This window comes from Hemitrygon akajei, chromosome 2 (assembly GCF_048418815.1).
Source record: "Hemitrygon akajei chromosome 2, sHemAka1.3, whole genome shotgun sequence".
In the NCBI taxonomy this organism is placed as follows: Eukaryota; Metazoa; Chordata; class Chondrichthyes; order Myliobatiformes; family Dasyatidae; genus Hemitrygon; species Hemitrygon akajei.
The window spans coordinates 167982681-167999991 of NC_133125.1; the positions used below are offsets into that span (position 1 = coordinate 167982681).

Sequence of the window (17311 nt, forward strand, 5' to 3'; positions counted from 1 at the left end):
TAGCCCAGTTCCCACCCTCCTCATTACCCAAACACTCGATAAGGACTAAATATTGATTTCAAGAAGGGGAAAGAGGCCAAATGTGCGCAAGTCTACATGGAGGGAATTGGCAGTGGATAGGGTCAGCAGCTTTAAATTCCTGGGTATTAACATGCAAGTTGGCCTGCCCTGGTCCCAGCACATAGATGCAATTGGAAAGAAGGTGAGCCAATGTCTCTGCTTCCTGATAAGGTTCAAGGAATTTGGCTTGTGACGGGACACTAACATCTGAAGATGTACAGTTGAAAGTATCGTGACTGGTTGCACTCATGGTCGAGTACAGCTGTTACAGTACAACAGATACATATTGAGGCAATTACAAAGAAAGTACGCCAACAGCTATACTTCATGAGGAGTTTGAGGAGATTTGGTATGTCACCAAAGACTAACACATCTCTATAGGTGCACCGAGGGGAGCATTCTGACGGGGTGCAACCCCGCCTGGAGTGGAGGCTCCAATGCAGAGGATCAGAAAAACCTGCAGAGAGTTGTAGACTCGGCTAGCACCATCATGGGCACGAGCTTCCCCGCCATTGAAAACACCTTCAGAAAGTGCTAACCCAAGGTGGCAGCATTCATCATGAAGGACTCTCACCGTCAGAAACATGGTCTTTTCTCATTACTACCATCAGGGAGGAGGTACGGGCGCCTCAATGTTTTAGAAACAGCTTCTTCCCCTCTGCCGTCAGATTTCTGAACGGCCCATGAACATTAACTCACTTTTTGCTCCCTTTTTTGATCCATTTATTTTTTAATCTATCCTTGTAATTTACAGTAATTTATGTATTGCACTGTACAACTGCAATAAATCAACAAATTTCACCACATATCACTGATAAGAAACCCGAATCTGATTCAAGCGTACAGGAACATTAAAAGCTGTGGAGAGGAGTGAATTCCACTCAGCCCATGGCAGGCACAGCCCTCTCCACCATTAGTATTAATAGGAGGGGCTGCCTCAAGCAGGCATCTTTCATCAAATATCCCCATCACCCGAGCCATGCCATCTTCTCCAGCTACCATCAGGCGGCTCTGCTATAGCCAATGAACTGGACTCTGAACAGTCACACTCATTTCTCAATCACACTTTTATTTACTTTTGCACAAGGCTGGTGGGGTGGAGATGCGTCACTACCAACAGAGGGGCAAGGTGCTCCTTCCCTCTGCTAGCTGCAGGTCACCCTTGGGCAAGGTGCAGTACCTGCTGTGCAAGGTGGAGCCCTCAGATCAGGGTCACGTGAAGCCATGGGGAGCAGGTGGTGGATGGTCTTAAGAGCAGTTGGTGCATAATCTCAGGTTCTGCTAAAGCAACCGCTGACGTTAGGCAGACAATTTCTGAGGAGTATTAATAATGGCTGGGGTTACTCGTCTTGTAAAGACACTTCTGAGAGGAAGGCAATAGCAAACCATTTCTGTAGAAAAATTTGCCAAGAACAAGCACGGTCATAGAAAGACCAAGATTGCCTACGTCACACGACACATAATGACTGAATGAACAAGGAAAAAGCATGGCCCCAGTCACCACACCGTTCTGAAATCTGAACAGAGAAAATGCCATTTCCATACAAAATTGATTAGCAGTTACAGATACTGACCATTTGGTAAACTGCGTATATTCAAATCCCTTGCTTGCAAGATCTATCGCCATTCACAACACAGGTGTTCAAGGTCAATAGAAACTACAGGTTGACAACTGATAATACTCTGACATTAGTGAAGTAATTGTCCTTCAGTGGTGTGTATTTGCATCTTTCCACTTAATCCTTATCTGAACTCCATATGTGGAATGGCTCCAGTACTCTGTTGTGAAAAGGGAAATTATGCTCTTCAAAGACCTTTTTAGTCTGGGCTGATTGAAACCATATGACATAGAGGCAGAATTAGGCCATTTGGCCCATTGAATCTGCCATTCTATCATGGGTGATTTATTATCTCTCTCAATCCCATTCTCCTGCATTCCCCCCACATTACTTTTGACATCCTTACTAAACAAGAACCTGTCAAACTCCACCTTAAATACACCCAATGGTTTAGTCTCTACAGCCATCTGTGGTATTGAATTCCAAAGATCCACCCCCCAGCCAAAGAATTTCCTCCTCATCTCTGTTCTAAAGGGACACACCTCTATTCTGAGGCTATGCCGTCTGATCCTATACTCCCCCACTATAGGGAACAACTATCAAAGACTGCACACTATTTGCAAACTATACTTGCCTGGACATTATCTTAACCCTTGCCTCGCCACAATGTTCACAGCTCCTGTTGCTCTCCCCCACCTCTCTCACGACAGCCAAGGTGTCCGACCTACCTTCCCGAGAATCTTCTTCCAGTACTGCCGCCACAGGATGATGAAGATGACAATTAGGAGAAGGAGGATGATGGCCACCAGGCAACCAATCAGCATGGAGGTGTTGCTGTGGTCGGCCTTGGCGACGGGGCGGCCAGAATCCGGGGATATGTTCACCGATGAATCCATGTCTGGGAGGGTGGCAAGAGAAAGCAGCAAATTAGAAGACTTTAGAACATAGAACAGTATAGCACAGTACAGGCCATTTGGCCCACAATGTTGTACTATTCCAAGTTTCCCTCTCACATAACCCTCCATTTTTCTTTCATCCATATGCCTCGTAAGTGTTCCTAATGCCCTAATGTACCTGCTCTACCACGAGCCTGGCAGTATGTTCCACACACCCACCACTCTATGTATAAAAACCTACCTTTGATATCCCTCCTAGACTTTCTTCCAATCACCTTAAAATTATATCCTCTCATATTAGCCATTTCAGTCCTGGGAAAGAGGTGCTGAGTACGTTTTCTATAAATGCCTCTTATCATCTCATACACAGCTATCAAGTAGCCTCTCATTCTCTCTTGCTCCAAAGACAAAAGCCCTATTTCACTCAACTTATCCTCAGAAGACATGCTCTCCAATCCAGTTGAGCATCCTGGTAAATCTCCTCTGCACCGTCTCCAAAGCTTCCATCTTATACAGATACATAACATTATGAGAGGTAGGAAAGTTGTTTCCACTGGTAGTTGAGACTAGTACATAGCCTCAAGATTTGTGGGAATAGGTTTGGGATGGAGATGAAGAGAAATTGCTTTTCCCAGTGAGTAGTGAATCTGTGGAATTCTCTGTAGAAGCTACTCATCAGATATATTTAAGACACATAGCAGGATAATTAAGGGTTCTGGGGCAAAGGCAGGAAAATGGAGCTGAACCCATGGCCAGATCAGTCATGATCTTATTGAATGGCAGAGCAGCTCAACGGGCCAGATGACCAACACCTGCTCCTATTTGTTTCCTTGAAATCTATACAAACACCATAGGAGCAGGGTTTAGCCATTTAGCCTCTTAAGGCTGGCCTGTCAGTCACTAGGATCATGGCAGTTCTACCACAGGCCTTATCTCCTCGCCTCTGTCACTCTCCTGGCCCCATTGCCAACAGTTCCCCAAAGCTTCCAAAGTTTATCCTCTATCTATCAACATTTTAAGGACAGCTTTTCTCCCCTCCATCAGTAGATTGCTTCCTCCTTTGCACTATTTTTTGTAACGTATAGTAATTCGTTAATGTGTTGCACTGCAATGCTGCCACAAAACCACAAATTTCATGACACCTGTCAGTGATCATAAACCTGATTCTGACTTCCTCTTTAAATGAACAGTTTTATTTAATCCACGCCCATTCAGGACAGAGAATATAGCATGCATTTAAGTTGAGGGGGAGTAACTTTAAAGGAGGTGTACTTATTTACACAGAGTGTGGCGGGTGCCTGGAGTGGTGTAAGAGGCACATACATTACAGCAGGGTGGGGGGGGGGTCACAACTTTGGCTCCATTCACCCCTTGCTTACTGGTAAGCTCCTTGACATAAAAAGGTTGGAAACCCCTGCATTACAGACTTTTTAGTGACTTTTAGATAGGTATATGAATTCGTGGGAAATGGAAGGATATGGACATTGTGTAGGCAATGGGAATAGTTTAGTTGGACATTTGATAACTTACTTAATTGGTTTGGCAAAACATTGTGGGCCAAAAGGCCTATTTCTGCTCTGTACTCTTCTGTGTTCTATGTTATATAGAACAGTAGAGCATAATGGAGGCTCTTTGGCTCACAATGTTGTGCCAATCCTTTAACCTACTCCGAGATTAATCCAACTCTTCCCTCCCTTTATCTTTCATCCTGTGCCTAAGAGTCTCTTAAATGTCCCTAATGTATCTGGCTCTACCAGCACCCCTGCCAGGGTGTTCCACACACCCACCACTCTCTGCGTTTAAAAAAAACCTATCTCTGACATCCAACCTATATTCTCCTCCCAACACTTTAAAGTTATGCCGCCTTGCTTTAGCAGTTACTGCCTTGGGAAAAAGCTTCTGGCTGTCCACTCCATGTATACCTCTTAATATTTCTAAATTCCTATACTCTTTGCTGCCACCCCCCACCTCCCCAAAGCTTGTAACTATATTCCCTCTCCCAGTGACCTCTACTTCCTGCAGACACACTCCAGAGATGTTATATAATTCCAGGGGTAACTGTGAGTGTTGTCACCCTTCTTTTTCATGTGGAGACAAGAGACGAGAGATGCTGGAATCTGAGCAAAAAGCAATTCACTCGAGAGAGAGCCAGCAGGTGAAGAAGGGTCTGTGAAAGGGTATTAACAGTTAACAGACCTTCTGGCTCAAAAGCCTTCACCCTGGACTGAAAGAGCAGAGGGGAAAAAGCCATTGCAAAAAGGTGATGGGAAAGAGCTGAGGTGGATCCGGGTGAAGAGTGGTGATAGGCAGATGGAGGAGGGAAGGGTGGAGGTAGGGACGGAAGGTGGGAGGTGACAGATAGATGGCTGTAGATGGTGAACTCTGATGTTGAGGAAGGTGGAGAATGGAAATGAGGGAGAGAGGTGCGAGGGCAGATGGGAACAGTTGGGGAGGGGACCCAGTGGGAGGAGGGAGTGAGTGATGGGCAGATGGAGAGTAATGGGTTGTTCTTCTCAGCGGCGACTTGGGATCGAGGGAAGCCAGCTTCCACTTGGTCTTGTGACTGAAGAGGTGAATGCGGGATGGCTGGCTGGGTTACCAGCACAATGCTGGTCATTCCCCACACTCCTAACGCAAGTCAGCACTGCATTCCAAATGTGACTGAAGACACAGGGAAGTCCATCCAGCCCCTTAAGCTACCCAACTTGCAGTACCTAGGTTACTGACGGTCGGATTCATGGCATCCATCCGGTGATTGGCAGTGGACTGTCTTGCCGGCGGGATTATGGTTCCCAATTCTGGCGGGGCGGGAGCGCGTGGCTTTAGATCCGTATGGAGAGGAGTCGTGATTCTGGAGCCTAGGGAGAGCGAAGCAGGTTAGGGATGGCATGAGGAAGAGTAGGTGAGTCACACTGCATGGAAACAACTCCCTTCAGCCCAGCAACTCCCTACTGACCACAAAGCATGCACTTACACAAACCCACATTTCACTCTCCCATTTCTTATCAACTCCTTCCCCACCCCCACCAATTCCACTACTCCCCAACACGACGTTGACAATTTACAGTGGCTGATCGACCCACACGTCTCACACAGCTCTGGGACGCGGGAGGAAACTCTAGAGAGTCACTGGGAGGAGGTGCAAACTCCACACAGACAGCAGCAGGGAGCAGCAAAGAGCATGACAAATGGTTGCAGACACAGCAACACAGACAGACACACAGAGGCTCAGATGGATACACTGACAGAGATGCATAGCACACACAGAGACATAGATAATCATAGAGACCAATATTCCCTCTTTTTTTCCCCCACAACTGCATGGATCAGCCATTGCTCTGAGCGGGATTTTTTCTAAAAAAAAAACATGGCCTGAAAACTGTGGCACTTTGATAAAATATTATGTAAAGAATATTCCAGCTGTGTGGCAACAAATGCTGTGTGCACAGGGGCATTTCTGTTCCTGCACGACCACGCATCTGGGCAGCTTACAGGGCACACTGACAGACACAGAGACACACAATCAGACACAGATGTACACAGACAGATGGGTGAGGGGTGGAGGGAGGAAAGTGAAACCCCCCCCCCCCCACTTCACCAGAGGTGCTGGGGAATGAAATGGGGACTCAGCTACAACTTAGTTTCCCAGCCAGCGGGCACTGTGGAGGTGAGCGCTGAACACAACCGTAACAGTGCTGAGGGGTCTGATGGTGCAGCGTAGGGACAACAGTAGGGGGGGATGGTGAGGGCAGGGTCTGGATAACCGATACTTTTGCTCAACCTGGCACTTTTACACCCGAGACAGTGCAGGGGCCAGCCGAGAGCTCACCGACCAGCAGAACAGGCTCGACTGGCCAATCCCAGGTTAGCCTGGCCCTCACCTCCTCTCCTGTCCTGTCCCCCCCACCCAGCGCCGAAGTCAACTCTTACCCAGGCGGAAGGTGACCTCGCTGAACATCATCCAGGCATCGGCGAAGTAGAAGCTGCAGCGCACCACCTGGCCAACCCGCTGGCGCAGAGGCACCTTGACGAAGCGGGCGCTGGGATTCTTGTTGTCATGGACCATGGTGGAGCTGACAGGCACCGGATCCCAGGAGCCAGTCACACTCGGCTTGAAGAAACATTCCACCTTTCGGAATACCTTCACGTGGTAGGTGAACATGTTGTTGCAATGGACCTGGGAAAGAAGTGCCGGCAGAGAGATGTTAATCGCAGGATTTTAAAAAAAGTTTTTACTTTACATTCAGAGTGGCAGGTGCTAGTAGTGGAGGCACAACAATAGAGGCATTTAACAGCAGCTTAGATAGGCTTATGAAGGTGCAGAGATTGGAGGGGTATGGACCATGTGTAGGCAGAAGGGATTAGATTAGACGGGACAACATCATGAGCCTGTTCTGGTTCTGCACCGTTCTGAAAATTTTATCACAGACACATACAGCAAGAGAAAACGCCCTTTGGCCCACTGATTTCCTGCCAACCCTCACTAATCCCATTAAAAAAAAATTCTCCAGGTCGCTATGTGCTGGCTGCACCATTCTGCTGCCCTGGAGTTAATTTAGGTTTGATATTCTCTTGATAAATTTTATTTACTGATTATTTTTACTTTTTTAAAAAATTATGTACATATTATTCAAATGTTTCTAAATCTTTCCAGAGTCAAAGAGAAATAGAGATTAGGCCCTTTGGCTCCCTTTGGCCCATTGAGTCCATGCTGGCCATCAACGATCCAGTTACACTAATCCCGAATCAGAATGCCAAGTTAACAAATTTCACATCATATGCCAGTGACAATAAAACTGATTCTGATTAATTAAATTAGTAGTACAAAAAGAGAGAAAACATAGTGAGGTAGTGTTCATTGGTTCATTATCGATTTAGAAAACTGATGACAGACAGGAGGAAATTGTTCCTAAAAAGCTGAGTGTTGTCTTCAGGCTCCTGTACCTCCTCCCTGATCCTATATTAAATCTTACGTTTGATTCTCCTCACATTCTCAAAAACTTCCTCCCACTCCCAGATTCTACCACTCTTTCACACAATAGCGGTAATTTACAGCATCAATATAACCCACCAACCATTTCACCCCCCCCCCCCACAAATTTTTGGGATATGGTTGGAAAATGGAGGATCCAGGGGGAAACCCTGGAGAACGTGCAAACACCACATGGACAACACCCGAGGCCAGGATTCAACCTGGGTCTGCAAAGCTTCAGAAACTTTCTGATGACACTAACTGTTCAAAGATCCGTTACGTAAATGTTTTCCCATTCCAAGGGTCTTTGCAAAGGAATTGCTTCTGTGCTATGCAATTCTGATTTAAAGGTCAAGAAGACAAATGAGGGTAGGACATTCACTTTAAGAAGACAAATGAGGGTAGGACATTCACTGTAAACTGTAGGACCCTGGGGACTTCTGTGGAACAGAGGACTAAGGAGCACTGGTTCAATGGTACAAGTTTCACTGAAAGTCACAGGTAGACAAGATGGTGAAAAAAGCTTTTGACACACTGGCCAAAAACATAAGAAATTCTGCAGATGCTGGAAACAAGGAATTCAGCAGATCAGGCAGCATCTACAGAAAGATATAGAGTCTACATTTCGGGTCAAGACCCTTCATTAGATCTAGGGTGTCAGCCTGACATTCTGACTAATTACTCCTCTCCATAGACGCTGCTTGAGCTGCTGAGTTCCTCCAGCATTTTGTGCGTTACTCCGGCCTAGCACTGGGTACAGAAATTGGGATGTTATGTTGCAGTTGTACAAAACCTTTGTCAAGCTGCATTTTGGGTTCAGTTTTGGTCACTCTGTTATTGGGAAAGATGGAGGAAGTGCAGAGGAGATTTACGAGGACATTGCTGGGTTTTCAGTGACTGACCTATGGAGAAAGGTTGAGCAGGTTGGGACTTCATTCACTGAAGTGTAGGGATTGAGAGGTGATCTTATAGAGGTGCATAAGATCACAAAGATGGTGAGGGGGTGCAATGGTATCACAGCAGTTAGAGCAATGCTATTACAGATCTGGGCATCGGAGTTCAGAGTTAGATTCTGACCTCATCAGTAAGGAGTTTGTATGTTCTCCCCATGGAAGGTGTGGGTTTCTTCTGTGCGTTCCGGTTTCTTCCCATAGTCCGGTAATGACATACCAGTCATTGTAAATTGTCCTGTGATTAGGCTCGGGATAAATCAGAGGTTGCTGGGTGGAGTGGATCTAAGCACTGGAAGCACTGTTTTCCTCAGTTTATCTCAATAAATACACAGACAGACTGCAGATGGGCCTGACAATGGTCTACACAGCTGAGAGCTGGAAATCAAGAGACAGAGGACATCATCTTAAGGTGAGAGGGGAGAGTTTCAATCAGAAACTGCACGGTAACTTTTTCTACCCAGGGGATGGTCAGTGTATGGAATGAGCTGCCAGAGGAAGTGATCGAGGTGGGTGCATTTACAACAACATAGCATTTAAGAGAACTTTGGATAGGTATATTAAAAGGAGGGTTTGGCAGGATATGGGTATGTGGTACAGCAAGACAGGACTAGGCAGAAGATCAGATTGGCATGGACTAGATTGGCAAGGGCCTGTTTTAACCCTTGGATAAGAACATGGGCAGGAAGGATTTAGTGTGATATGGGAAAAGGGACAAGTTTCAAAGGACATCTTGGTTGATATGGAGGTGTTAGCCCAAGGGCCTGTATCCATGTTACATGATTCCATGATTTCCCGATGTGAAGAACCAACCTCCGTTGAAGGCATCACCCATAGTCGTCTGTCCCTAGAGATTTTCATTGCTCCATCCCAAGTCCTCGAGAGGATGAAGAAATCATAAGACCATCAGATACAGGAGCAGAATTAAGCCATTTGGCCTATCAAGTCTGCTGTGCCATTTCATCATGGCTGATCCATTTTTTCTCTCCACCTTAATCTCCTGCCTTCCCCGCACCCCCCCCCCCCCAATATCCCTTCATGCCCAGATCAATCAAGAATCTATCAACCTGTACCTTAAATATACATATTGTTATGAATGTACCACAGCTCTGAGGGGCCGAAGGGTGCGGGACCAGCCCCATCCTTCCGGAGAATCGCAAGATCGCTATTAATTCGGGTCTTGGACCCAGGAAATGAGAGACAATGCAACGGATTTGACCATTGTTCTTAGAGGCACCTGTGTGAATTGCAACTCGATAGTATAGCTATCAGGGACATGGACACCCTCGGGCAATGTGGGAGTGGGGATTGTATCACCCTACCTTGATTGACATTTACAAATCTGCCAGCCATGATAAAACGGAGACTGCAGGAGGCGGTACTCCAGCGACGCACCAGACGGAGACACCATCGCTCATCGTTCCCGTAAGAACGGGAAGCTGCTCGGGAGCCACGTGTGATTTGGATCCCCTAGCTAGGGAATCGAGTGGCTAATAACCCCGAAAAGGATTCCGAACTGACAACGGGGAACTCACGTTCCCGATTCCACGATTTGAGTCCAACAGGCTGGCAAGTTTATTTTCTCTCTCCAACCCGTGAACACCCAGCGTTCCCTCCAACGGCTAAAAGCCTTCAGGAACTGGCGAGACTTTTTATATTTCCATCGGACAATAGTTTTACCCCTAGACAAATGATAGAGCTACTTCGAATTGTTGATTATTACTATACCCGTGCTTTAGATTGAGTATTGACGATGTATATTATCTGAATGTTTGTATTAACCTTACTTTTCTGCCCCTTTATAAATAAAAACGTTTAAAAATGGTACCATCAGACTTCAGCGGACCTCTCTATCTTTGCTGGTAAGTGACCCAGTTATGGGGTTCATAACAATATAAAGACTTAGCCTGCAGAGCTGGCTGATGCAATGAATTCCATAGATCCATCACTCTCTGGCTAAAGAAATTTCCCCTCATCTCCATTCTAAAAGGATGCCCCTCTATTCTGAGACTGGTCTTAGACACTCCCACCATAGGAAATATCCTCTCCACATCCACTCCTTCAAGCCCTTGCAACACTCGATAGGTTTCAATTAGGTCATCCCTCATTTTTCTGATTTCCAGTAAATACAGGCCCAGAGTTATCAAACGCTCTTCATATTACAAGCGCTTAAACCTGGAATTATTTTTATGACCATCCTTTGAACCCTCTCCAGGTTCCACACACCTTTTCTAAGACAAGGGGCTGAAAACTGTTTACAATACTCCAAGTCAGGCCTCACCAGTGCTTTATAAAAAGTATCACTGTTAGACACTTGCTTTTAATATTCGAATCCTCTTGAAATTAATGCTAACATTACATTTGCCTTCCTCACCACAGACAATCTGCAAATTAGCCTTCAGGGAATCACGCACGACTCCTCCCAAATCCTTTACATCTCAGATATTTGTATTTTCTCTCCATTTAGAAGATAGTCAACCCTTTCATTTCTTCTACCAAAACACATGACCATACACTTCCCAACATCGTATTCCATCTGCCACCTTCTTTGCCCATTCTCTTAATCTAAGTCCTTCTGTAGCCTCTCTGCTTCCTCAAAATTACTTGTCCCTTCACCTATCTTCATATTGTCTGCAAACTTTGCAACAAAGACATCAATTCCGTCATCCAAATCATTAACATAAAAAAAAACCCTGTCCCAACACAGACCTCTGTGGAGCTCCACTAGTCACCGGCAGCCAACCAGAAAAGGCTCCTTTATTCCCACTCTTTGCCTTCTGCTAATCAGCCACTGCTTTATCCATGCTAGTATCATTCCTGTAATACCATGGGCTTGTGGCTTGTTAAGCAGCTTCATGTGCAGCATCTTGTCAAGGGACTACTGAAAATCTAAGTACACATCATCAAGTGATTCTCCTTTGTCTATCTTGCTTGTAGCTTCTTCAAAGAATTCCAACAGATTTGCCAGGCAAGGTTTTCCCTGGAGGAAGCCATGCTGACTACGGCCTATTTTATCATGTGCCTCCAAGTATGTCAAAACCACATCCTTAACAATTGACTCTCAACATTTTCCCAACCACTGACTTGATGAACTGGCCTATAATTTCCTATCTTCTGCCTCTCTCCCTTCTTGAAGAGTGGAATGTCATTTGCAATTTTCCAGTTTTCCGGAATGATTCTGGAATCTAGTGATTTTTGAAGAACCTTAATAAAGTCTCCACAATCTCTTTAGCCTCCTCTTCCAGAACCTTGGGGTGTATACAATCTGGTCCAGGTGATTTATCTACCTTTAGAACTTCCAGTTTCCCAAGAACCCCTCTCTAGTAATGGTAGATTCACATACTTCATGACCCTTGACACCTGGAACTTTCACCATACTGCTGGTGTCTTCCACAGTGATGCAAAATACTCACTCAGTTCATTTGCCGTTTCCTTGTCCCCCATTCCTACCTTTCCAGCACTTTTTCCAGCGGTCTGATATCCATTCTTACCTCTCTTTTACATTTCCTGTATCTGAAGAAGCTTTTGGTATCCTCTTTAATATTATTGGCTAGCTTACTTTCATATTTCCATCTTTACCTTCTTAGTTGCCTTGTTGGTTTTCAAAAGCTTCCCAATCCTCTACCTTCCCACAAATTTTTGCTCCAATAAGCCCTCTCTTTAGCTTTTACGCTGGCTTTGACTCCCCTTGTTAGCCATGGCGTTGTGTCATTTTGCCTTTGGAATACTTCTTCCTTTTTGGGATGTATATATCCCGTCCCTTCTGAATTGCTTCCAGAAATTCCAGCCATTACTGCTCTGCATTCATCCCTGCCAGTATTCTTTTCCAACCAGTTCTGGCCAACTGCTCTCTCATACCACTGTAATTCCCTTTACTCCACTGTAATACTGATACATTGACTTTAGCTTCTTACCCGGGAGTGCACAAGAGAGAGAAAACTCACAGGTTGTTGCGATACAGGCAGAGGGTACAGGACAGTGGGGAAGGGGAAGAGAATCGACCCACAGGTCGGCAGGATACAGGCAGAAGAGCATATAAGGCAGTGGAGGAAGGATAGAGGGTCGATCCTGCGGGTTGGACAGACACCATTAGACATAGGAGCAGAAATACACCATTCTGCCCATCAAACCTGCTCCACCATTTGATCGTGGCTGATTTATTTTCCCTCTCAACCACATTCTCCTTTCATCTTCTTGTAACCTTGGATACCCTTACTAATCACGAACCTATCAACCTCCGCTTTAAATACATTGTAATTCCACAGATTCACCTCCCGTTGGCAAAAGAAATTCCTCCTCATCTTTGTTCCACAGGCCTCACCTTCATGTAGTCGAACGTGCTGAGCTGGTCAAAGTGGAACTCCATCTCCACATAATCACGGCCCAGCGTGCGGTTCTGCCAGCCCACGTAGTCGTAGCCAGGCCAGACTCGCAGCTCGTGGCTCTGGGTGAAGTCATCCAGCCCCAAGACTCCATCTGTTAGCTGCCCCAGGCCTCCGTAGTGCAACCTGGTAAGGAGAAATGGGGTGAGAATGGAATGCAGCCGAGGGAACCGGTGATGGCATTGCATGGGTGGGTAGGCCGGTGCAGGGGCGGTGGTGTGTGCATTTTGGTTATGGATCAGCTGTTGCCTCGCTTGATGGAGCAGCAAGCTTGAAGGGGCTGAATGTTTTCCTGTACTGCCTGGCTCTTATGCAACCCCCTCAAACATTCCCTCAGCACTCCGCGTGGGTCTGTGTATCAGTGAAGGGGGCAGGGTGTGAGGTGTGAGGTGTGAACATAAGAAATAGGAGCAGGAGTAGGACATCTGGCCCGTCGAGCCTGCTCTGCCATTCAGTAAGATTACGGCTGATCTGGCCATGGACTCACCTCCACCTACCACCCTTAACTACCCTACTATGCAAAAATCTACCTAATCTTGTCTTAAATATATTTATTGAGGTAGCCTCCACTGCTTCATTGGGCAGATAATTCCACAGATTCACAACTTCTGGGAAAAGTAGTTCCTCCTTATCTCTGCCCTAAATTTGTTTCCCTGAATCTTGAGGCTATGTCCCCTAGTTCTTGTTTCACCTACCAGTGAAAACAACCTTTTCTGTCTCTATCAACCTTTCATAATTTCATATGTTTCTATAAGATCTTCTTTCATTATTCTGAATTCCAGTGAGTACAGTCCCAGGTGACTCAATCTCTCCTCACCTCTGGAATCAAACTGGTGAACCTCCTCTGCACCACCTCCAAAGCCAGTATAGCCTTCCTCAAATAAGGAGACCAGAACTGCACACTGTACTCCAGGTTTGGCCTCACGAGTACCCTGTACAGTTGCAGCATAACCTTCCTGCTCTTAAATTCAATCCCTCTAGCAATGAAGGCCAACATTTCATTGCCTCCTTGATAGCCTGCTGTATCTGCAAGCCAACCTTTTGTGATTCATACATAGGAACTCCCAAGTCCGTCTGCACAGCAGCATGCTGCAATGTTTTACTATTTAAATAATAATCTGCTTGCAAAGTTTTTCCCTTCCAAAGTGGATGAACTCATATTTACCAACATTGTACTCCATCTGCCAGACCCTTGCCCACTCAGTTAACCTATCGATACCTGTCTGCAGACTCTCTGTATCTTCCGCACAGTTTGCTTTTCCACTCAATTTAGTATCATCAGCAAACTTAGATACTTAAGTCCGCACTTCAAGATTGTCAATGTATATTGTGAACATTTGCAGGCCCAGCACCGACCCCTGCGGTACACCGTTCACCACTGATGGTCAACTAGAGTATCCCAACTCTCTGCTTTCTATTAGTTAACCAATCCTCTATCCATGCTAATACATCACTCCCAACTCTAAGCATCCTTTATCATATGGATAAGTCTTTTATGTGGAATGTGTGTAAGTCTCATTTACATACCCACACGTATTGTGCATGTGTATGCATGTGGCCATCGCCTGCACTCCTTTGTTTACAGGGGCTTGCTTAGCCAGACAAGCCTCCAAGTCCATCACCAACCACATGTTTGTTTTGGTCCGATCCTGCTCGTATGTGTCAGATCAATGCACAGGACTGTGACGGGTCTGTTTGTGTGTGCGTTTGTCTGCGTCTGTACTTGAGCTCACAGGTGTCTGCACACACGTGTGTGCCTGCGTCTGCATATCCCTGCGTGCCTGTGTACAGTAAGACTGATAACCCGTCAGCCTTGAGACTTTGGTGAGTCAGACTCGCAGATTTTCCATGCAGAAAGGGAGGTGGACTGTCGGCATTTCCCAGTGGAACCCCATTCACACAGTCCCGACCCCTGCCCCTACCTTCCGATCCGGCTGCCATCGTACGTGGAATCATTGAGGTTGACCGGGGGCAGCCCTGACACATTCATCACCTGGCCCATAGGGATGGTGTACGACTTCAGGCCATCTGTGGGGAGAGTGGAGGTGGTTATATAGTTAGTGCAGGCTGTTTTATAAGGCTATGTTAGGGCGTTAGGGTTCTGGTTTTGTATGCGTTACAGTAAGGGAGTTAGGGTTCTGATTTTATAAGGGTTACGGTAGAAGTGTTAGGATTCCTGGTTTAGGAGTGTTAGGATTTCTGTTTTAAGGTTATAGGGTGGGGGGGGGGGATGTAGGGTTCTGGCTTTATAAGGGTTAACACGGGGTGTAGGGTTTTGCTTTTATAAGGGTTATGGGGTATCGGGTTCTGGTTTTAGAATGGTTATGGAGTGTAGCGGTCCTGCTTTTATAAGGGTTACGGTAGTGCCATTCATGTCTCTTTTTTAGAGATACCATTGTGGTGTCGGTGTTTTGGTGACGATGTTGGGAATTTGGTGAATATGCCGGTGCTTCAGTTATGCCTCAAAAGCTGCTTGCGCTCACCTTCCCACAGACAGCCGTAGAGCTCTACCCTCATGCACACACTCATCACACGGTCTGCCATTGGGTAAAAACGCACGAAGCGGGCGATGATCGGAGGCCCCAGGTCCTTCAGGATCACGTCATAGGGGTTCGAGTTGCCTGTGATCACCTGGATGCAGGGGGTCAAAACCAGGAGGTTAGCCTGCCGCCAATCCAACTATTTGTCCGAGCTACTGATGGCAGAGATGTCACCACAGTGAGGATCAGGGCTGGAACTCCCTCTCTGGGCTACGTGACCCCTTACAGTGGGCTTCTGGATACTCCGAGCTTTGAAAATCAGCAACTTAGCTGTGTGCTACATATATTGATGAGTGTGTCGGGGAAACGATGGGCATGTTTGCAGTTTCAGCGACAGGTTACTGTTGATGCAATGCTCCTCAGACAGGATGAAGAGGTCAATACTCCCCAATGCCATTAGGCTTTACAATTCAACTGCCAGGACTTAAGAACTTTTTTTAAAGCTATTATTAATGCTTTTTGAGTTAGTGATTTAGATGCATATCATATTATTACTGAGTTAAGTATTGTATGTAATGAGTTTTTGCTACAACAAGTGTATGGGACATTGGAAAAAATGTTGAATTTCCCCATGGGGATGAATAAAGTATCTATCTATCTATCTATCTATCTATGACAACTGGCTGGGCAGACAGTTCAGATGGTTGCCTCAGGTGAGGATCGAATCAACCGCACTCTAGACAGTGTCGAAATGCTGCACTCTAGAGAGCTTTACAGAATCATGAAGGGCAGTCTTTTTCCCAAGGCTAGAGTGTCTAAAACTAGAGACCATAGGATTAAGGTGAGAGAGAAAGCCAAATGCAGCATTAATATTCATTTCGAGAGAACAAGAATATAGAAGCAAGGACATAATGATGAAGCTTTATTTAAAAAAATGGTCAGACTGCTTGGAGTATTGACAGCAGTTTTGGGCCCCATATCTAAGGATGTGCTGGTATTGGAGAGGGGCCAGAGGACATTTATAAGAATGATACTGGGAATGAAAGGGTTAACGTCTGAGGAATGTTTGATGGCTCTGGGCCTATACTCGCTGGAGTTGAGAAGAACGATAGACGATCTTACTGAAAACTACCGAATACTGAAAGGCTTAGATAGAGTGGACGCGGATAGGAGGTTTCCAATAGTGGGAACTTTTGGATCAGAGGCTACAATCTCAGAAAGGAAGACTGTCCCTTTAGATCAGAGATGAAGAGGTATTTCTTTAGCTGGAGGGTGGCAAATCTGTGGAGTTCATTGCCTCAATGGGTGGAGCCCAAGTCATTGGGTGTATTTAAAGCAGAGGATGACAGCTTCTTGATTAGTCAGGGCATCAAAGATTATGGGGAGAAGGGAGAATTGAGTTGAGAGGGTTAATAAATCGTCTGTGGTGGAATGGTGGAACAGACTGACTGGCTAAATGGGCGAATTCTGCTCCAGTCTTATGACCGTACCCCTTCTCTCCCATTTCCCTCTGACTCCACCCTGTCTGCATCACCAAAGACTTCCCTCCTTCCATTTCCACCCACTACACTTCAAAGGGTCATTTATTATCAAAGTATACAATTCTGTGATGCCTGCGTACAACAGTCCTTTGGTCTACATCTTCATGATAGTTCTGAATTTTCACTTCCTTTGTCTTTTACTTTTGCTTTTCATCTTGGATATGTTGGAGCCTGTGGTTTGCTGTTTGGAAATCACTTGGGTGACCCATCGCTCGGCAGACTGCAGAAGGCTGTGGTAACGTGCGTGAGCCTCATGGCAAGCAGGTGGCGGGACGGAGCGCAAACCGATGTTGGACACCATTACAAAAAGTGACGAAGAAGATTGAAACTTCAATGTGATAATGGGAGGTGAGTGCCAGCTACCTGCTTTTTGATCACTGGGTATCGGTCTGCTTCCAGAGAGGATAGAAAGAGCCTGCCGCTGTGCCTGGAGAATGTTACCCAGGTTTTCAGCATTTTGAACATGGGCTT

At 45.9% G+C, this 17311-nt stretch overlaps 1 protein-coding gene across 7 annotated transcripts in view; it reads right to left on the reverse strand.

The window, feature by feature from the left end:
- The window catches only part of LOC140718375 (discoidin domain-containing receptor 2-like), a 136311-nt gene that overhangs the window by 17808 nt on the left and 101192 nt on the right, over positions 1-17311 (reverse strand). For all 7 annotated transcript variants that reach the window (XM_073032033.1, XM_073032064.1, XM_073032075.1 and 4 more), the window contains exons 5-10: positions 15303-15450; positions 14742-14847; positions 12759-12945; positions 6446-6692; positions 5230-5373; positions 2348-2517 (exon numbers count right to left, since the gene is read on the reverse strand). In XM_073032033.1, the coding sequence (XP_072888134.1) occupies positions 2348-2517; positions 5230-5373; positions 6446-6692; positions 12759-12945; positions 14742-14847; positions 15303-15450 (1002 nt within the window). The remainder of the gene's footprint in view (positions 1-2347; positions 2518-5229; positions 5374-6445; positions 6693-12758; positions 12946-14741; positions 14848-15302; positions 15451-17311) is intronic.